This window comes from Alosa pseudoharengus, unplaced genomic scaffold (genome assembly GCF_046254945.1).
Source record: "Alosa pseudoharengus isolate Yale_2024_CS ecotype anadromous, Long Island Sound unplaced genomic scaffold, YU_APseudo_1.1 YU_APseudo_1.1_scf_12, whole genome shotgun sequence".
Taxonomy (NCBI): Eukaryota; Metazoa; Chordata; class Actinopteri; order Clupeiformes; family Clupeidae; genus Alosa; species Alosa pseudoharengus.
The window spans coordinates 30957950-30964826 of NW_027468587.1; the positions used below are offsets into that span (position 1 = coordinate 30957950).

A 6877-nucleotide genomic window follows, 5' to 3' on the forward strand; every position below is an offset into this window, starting at 1 on the left:
CCTTCCGTTATAAATACCAAGTAGTTACCATTCAGGAAAATAGCATAGACCTAGTTGATTGTTGCATGTGTTGACATTTATTTATTTTTTATGTCCATGATATGATTATGTAAAAGGTAGGCCTATACATTCACAATTATATTTCTGAAAGGGTTCTGGCAACATGAAGTTAAAGTTATACAAAGACCACCTCTTCCATCTTATCACATTACGTATCTGTTCCAAAAGAAAGCTAAACAAAATATTAATGAGACAGGACCAACAGATGAAGTGAATAGTTATCACATTAAGTAGGCTACATAATTAAAAACACTACACAGCACAGCTTTGCAGAAGAGAAATGGTTCTAATTGCACTTCATATGTAAGCCCCAAAGCATGGTCAGAAATTGTTGTGTTGTTTCATATCCAGTGTAACCATTGTCATGAGTTCACATTTTGATTCAATTTACTTTAAGTACTACTGTAGATGAAAATCCTTATTTTTTTGCTAAAGGGACAATCTCTGTCTGGCATAGACACAGAGCAGAACAGAAGGCCCTCACATAGGTGTTGGTGCACCCTGCAAGTAATTTCAAGGCTGGGCAGTTGATGAATTTGTTAATGTATGGACAAGGATTAGCTGAAATAAAAGGAGAACAGGTAAGAGGTTAGCTTTTTGTTTCTCTTCATAATCGTTGAAAATGTTTAAAGACGTATGTGACCGGACCTTTAAGGACAATTGACTGTGCAATGTTTTCTTTTTAGAAAGGATTTAGAGTTCTTACTGCACAGCTTGTCCTCACAAGAGTCTGGGCAGGCAGAACAAGGCTCTCCTTCGGTGTATGGTGGAATACCCTGCCCTCCTGTGTAGAAGTTTCCTCTATGGAAACAAAACAAAACAAAAACGTTTATTCTTTGTTCTTGTCATCTTTCTTGTTCAAATTCAGTAATTGTTGCTTGTTCTTTTGTCTTTGTGTGTCGGGATCATAGCATTTCCAGATACTGCACATTCCACATACATGAGCATACTTCATTCACATAACAATGTAATGGTGTGGGTTACAGGAGGCTCAATGGATAACAAGTGAAGTTGAAAAAATAAAATGTGTGTGACATACGCTCTGTAGTAATGGCAGCCGTAGAAATAGGAGCTGCCACATTTGGCTACACCGCAGCCCACCTGATAGGAGCTGTACCATACAACCTAAAATGAAATTGATAAGTGTTTCTAGATAACCTGTAGTATCCATCTCATACAGCAGATCAGTGGGGTTTTGTGCTAGATAATTAGGTAATTGAACTGTGAATCAATCTTATATTCCCCCATGTTTATTCGGATGGAACCAGAAATACCTGAGTGTAATGGCCAATAGGTTGTCCATTGTGTGATCCACTGGGGTATTGGTAGTTTTCCTCTTCGCTGTGCCAAGCACTCACCACTTCAGTCCAAGTGTTAGAACCTCCAGATTTGAATAAGTTCTCCCCAAGTTCGTAGTCTGTTAAAAGCAAAAGTTATTTATTTTCATCTGTGTTCTCTATTCATTCATGTTATCATGCCTTAATCCTTCCATTTGTATCTTAGTCTAAGATAGTTAATATTAGTCTTTACAACTGACATCAGCAAAAATGTTGAATATGTTGTAATATATTAATATGTATGTGTTTGTAAAGTTTTTGTACAGACTATTTACGTGTACATTTCTGTGCATGTGTGTGCATGTGTACATGTGTGTGGATGCTCATCTACGGCTGAGGGAAAAGCGATGATGCACCTTCAACCAGACGGGAGCTCGATGGGCCATGCCCCATCTTGCATTTGTCCACCCACTGCTGGGCTGAATCTGCCACCGTCTGGTTCCAGCTCTGAGTGCAAAGGATAGCCAATCACAGATGAGCACAGGTAAGAACACACAGTCTCCAAATACACAAAGTTATCGTACCTCAGTTCATGAGAATACTAGAATGTCGGTTTGTGTGTACAGGGCAGCTCCCCTCCTTTATTGAAATATTACTGTTATTAAGATTGTTAAGTCAATATTAGTGAGAAATCTGACACACCATTTTCAGCATGTTGCTTGCTGTTGGCTTCACTGCCCTCCTGAAGGCATTGTGTGCATTCACAATCTCCTCCTGAACAGCGGAACTGTCTGTGCAGATGTCTGTTCAAAGGAGGACAGAATGTGCACACACATACCCAGCAGAAAGACAAAACAATGTTTTGGTTTCTTTTTTACTCATACTCATGAAAGGTAAATGAACAGATATTGATATTGATTAAACAGAGCTTAGTCACAGAGGTTGAAAGTCTATACGGTTATACTCACTTGGCTGTGAATTCATTTAGGAGTTGGACCATAAGAATGAGGGAAGGAAGGGCATTGATTATTGACAAGTTTGATAGGTATGACACTTAATGACTTAACTTTATGACATCTATTTCAACTTTTGCCAAGGTCTTGCATGATAAATTGAGGATTAAGATTATAATCAATCTGTTTATTAAAATCTTCAAAATCCTTTTCTTTATCCTTATAAATAGACACCTATGCACACATCTCTATGAATGTGACAAATAAAAATCCTTGAATCCTTGAATGTTGTTTATCCAGTCACTGTTATTCAGTGGCGTTTATATTTTTTATTTTATTTTAGTTTATATTTTATAAGCTAGTCTAATAGATGTAATTACTGTAGAGTAATTGATGTGCTCACCAGACTGCAAGCAGTGCACATCTGAAGCACTGTCAGGGTCCAGACTGTTAGCATGAACATGGTGTCTGTGGTCCTGGCCTAGAGAAAGAGTAGCATATGTTTAAACCCCATATTTTTCACTAGACTGAAATTATTTATTTTTTTAACCATTGATGCCAATTTTGATACCACAGATGAATAGAGACCCAGTCAGACCAATAGTATGAAAAATCAGGAACAGAGTTTTATTTACAATGATGCGCATAAAGGGAGAGACAGCATGATTTCACCTAAAGATCCATCAGCTGCTCTAACTAAACAAGGAAATAGTTAGGGTTTAAGTATCCTTCCAGGCTGACGGGAGATGGCGTTGGTCATCCCATCTCACATGGACTACACTGAATCAGACTACCTGGCAATCCGGTGCAGATAGCTACTGACGCAGCCATGCAGAACAGTGAAACACTGCAAAGTCATAATATTCCTGCGTATCTCTAAATACAGTCACACAGATATACACAGGGACAGTACAGATATCATACTGTCATTACATAGAATCATAGTTATAGTGTCAAAGTGACCTACTAATGAGAAATGCAGAACATTAAACCCCATATTGGAATATTGGACATAATGCAGAACATTAAACCCAATATTGGAATATTGGACATAATCTATTCCACTTTCTCTAACCATTAACTCAAAGTCCACACAATGATGTTTTGGAATTAAAATTGGATCAGATTTTGTATGACACAGATAACATCCTTCAAGTACCTCAAATTTATAAAGTTGAAAGAACTTTAAATTCATGTATACGTAAATTAAATATTTCTATCTTGTCATGATGCCATCTTACCTGCTTTGATGCACTGAAGACTGAAGAGATAGTGTTCTGGATGTACGGTCCACCCTCTTTATATAGGGTCGGCAGTGAAGTAGGCTGTACACGTGTGCATAATAATCTATTAATAACACTTGAGAGAATAAAGGACGGATGCCATAAAGCAATGATTCCTTTATCCGACATCCAATGACAGGAGTAAACATGGGCCTCTTGGGTGGCACCGTGATCCTGTGTACACTGCATTAAAGCAGCAATGAATAGAGAGGGAGCTCCCAAAGCACTGGTCAACAATTAAACAATGATTAATGATGTAAATAGTGTATCTATGGATTGCTCCCTGGTAGTCGAAGAATACTATCGATGCATTCATCAACCGTGTTGGTTGTATGGTCGGATAGGGCCCATTACCGCAGAACTAGTTTGAAATTTACCTCTCCTTGTACCACTGTTGGGTTAGATTTGAGGGGATTATGTGGTCCTCGTTCTGAAAAAGTATGCATTGCCATCTTGCTCTGTTAGGGAACCTCACTTGCACGCCAACTTGATGTCATAATAGACTATCAATGATTGGTAACATGTGTCAATCAGTTTGTGGTGGCCAGAATGACGTAGCGTTTGCTGAACACTTGAGGCACAAATCACATAGACTTAGATAATCACATGATTGCGGCCGATTTGTTTGTTTAGCTGGTCTTGATAGCATTGTCGATGTTTAATTCTGAAGGCTGAGAGTGCAAAGCAAAGGGAGATGTGATATCCAAATGTATGATTTTTATGTTCTAATGTTTATCGTAAGTAGATCACTTAGAATAGTTACACTGAATTAGGCTTCCTTCTGTTTCTCGGTGTTATTGCTATCCTGTACTGCATTATGACAACAGTGCCAGGAAGGCCACAGGGTCTCCTGTAGCCTGGCTGACACCAGACCAGTTATCAAATCTCATTTGAGATTTAGAATTGGTCTGGGGATGCTTGGTTCACGTGTTCCGATTTCCAAGGTGCGTAACCAGCATTGAAAATAAGATTAGGTTGGTACAGTAAACTCTTACCAATTATTTTTGGAAGAACAGTAAAGTGACTGAGTTTGAAAAATGTGCTATATAAATAAACGTGTATTATTATTATTATTATTATTATTATTATTATGACGCCATCAGCGCAGCCATTGGTAGTGTTAGCTGTACTCTTCTGTCTGTCATCATATTAGACCCACCACATGCTCCATATTTAGCCCACCACATCACAAGTGGTTGTGATTGATTCCTGGATTTTTGGTGATTTGGAAATCGGCTTGAATGGAAAGATTGCGAGCAGACAGGCCTGCTGAGCAAATTCCAATAGTCATTGTAGATATGTTGCAACTGCTAAATGGCGTGGGTGTTAACAGCTATGGGTGTATAAGTAATGAGCTATATTGAAATACTTCAATGGCACTGATAAAAGTGGCACCTCAGAAATGACGTCAATGGCACTAACATCTGTAGTAGTTTACTTTCAAAGTTCAAGTTTATTTATATAGCACGTTATCATACATAGAATGTCACTCAATGTGCTTAAAAATAAAAGAAAAAGAATAACAGTAATTATGACAGTAATTAATCAAATAATAGATTGAGGGGGAAAATAAGACTGAATGAATAGGAGGTAAAAGAAAATAAATAAAATAAAAATAAAGATAAAAATAAAAATAAACCTTAAAACTGTCAGTCATTACGTTGCCAGGTGACTTTTTCCCCCTGTCATCATCAGGGCTTAGCCAGGTTACATAAAGTGGATAATCAGGCAGCATACCAAAAGACATTTTACTACCTGTTATTCTGGTTCTGATATAATATTCTGGCTCTTGTTCAGATACATAGATTAACAAATTGTTGTAGAGGCGTATGTGTGTAGGCATGGTACACCATATTATTTCAACCTCTTTGTTGGGCTTAAGACTCTTCCTCAGGCTTATGGATACATAAAGTAATATTAAAATGTGTTCTGATTATATTTTAAACATTAGTCTACCTCTCTTTAATAGGATACTTGTTTTTGTTCCATATATTGACCAATGATCTTAGGTGTCTAATTAGTAAAATTGTCCACTATAACCTTTCTCCCTACGGTATATCAAAACAACAGGAGACAGGAGAGAATACTGTGTGTGCACATTATTTTCCTATTTTCTCACAGTCAGTTTTCACAGTGTCTGTATAGCACCTCCACAACATGGAATGATGTTTGCGTCATTTGTAGTCCCCCTTTTCTACAACACTGTCAGAGTAGGTTAGGGTTTTCGCCACAAGGGGGTGACTCAACCTTAGAAATGCTAGAAGATGCACTCCATCTGCATCCACTGCATCCATCTGTTTTCATTTTGCCAGAAGGCATCGCTCACGGTTACCTTTATGACATTGGTAATTAAAAGCACCTGGAACATTTGACTCTGATGAAATCAGATTGATTCATTTGCAACCGGTGATAAGAATAGCAATTCTTAAAAGCTAGCTCAGGGTTAGAATATAGGAGCTATGCCACAAATCACACAGGCCATCCTGTGAAAAGTTCTGTCAACCACCATAACAAACTGAAGCAAACGGTGGAATGTATCTTTCAGGGGCTAGTCTATCCACTATTCTGCTGTAATGTTGACCACTGATATGTTGTTTCTTAACAGATTGCTCTGAATTTCCTCATGCACAACCATGGTTCTGTTTCAACAGATGAACTCTATGATGCCTTAGAAATTCTAATTGCATAGTCAGCATAAGTTAGTATGGTTTGATTGTGCCTCATATCCTTAATAAATGGAACCTTTTCTTGTCTTGACTTTCTTTAAATCTCCCTCCAAGCACATTGTGTCTTTCTTACACTAAAGATAGCTGTTAGCTATGCGCTGGATCTGTTTTTAGGTGCGTCTCTGGAGGGGAGGAAGCAGAGAGGGAAGCCAGCGGAGAGGCTTCTAGTGTGGCCCCAGGAGGAGGACTGTTGTGGGGGGGGGGGTCCTCTCTTCCCGGGCTCCTCTCTTCCTGGCTGCCTGGCACTCTTACGGTTCATTTTTGCCATTTTATTCTTCTCCTTAGACCGCCATAACTGTCACTCACATGCTCACCGGCACTCTGGCTGTGTCACTCTCCTGGCCGTGTTATGTTCCTGGGGTTTTGAATTGGAAGAAAGAGTACACACACACACACACACACATACACACCCTCCCCCCAAAAATGAAAAACTGTTTGGGGCTATGAGAGCAGTAATTAGACTATGCATGGAAGATCACCAGCACCACCCTGCTTTTCAGGCGGCTGTTCAAGGAAGCTCTAACCGCGCCTCGCAGCGCTTCCCTCGCCTCCATTCTATTCTAATGAGGAAAGGACAC

At 39.0% G+C, this 6877-nt stretch overlaps 1 protein-coding gene across 1 annotated transcript; it reads right to left on the minus strand.

Moving 5' to 3' along the window:
• Positions 1-478: 478 nt before the first annotated feature.
• On the minus strand, positions 479-2753 carry LOC143118459 (cysteine-rich venom protein latisemin). The gene is made up of 7 exons (XM_076279514.1): positions 2690-2753; positions 2040-2140; positions 1754-1844; positions 1335-1477; positions 1100-1185; positions 767-861; positions 479-621 (listed from the first exon to the last, which is right to left on the minus strand). Exons 1-7 carry the CDS (start codon positions 2751-2753, stop codon positions 479-481), a joined length of 723 nt encoding a protein of 240 aa, XP_076135629.1.
• Positions 2754-6877: the final 4124 nt, after the last annotated feature.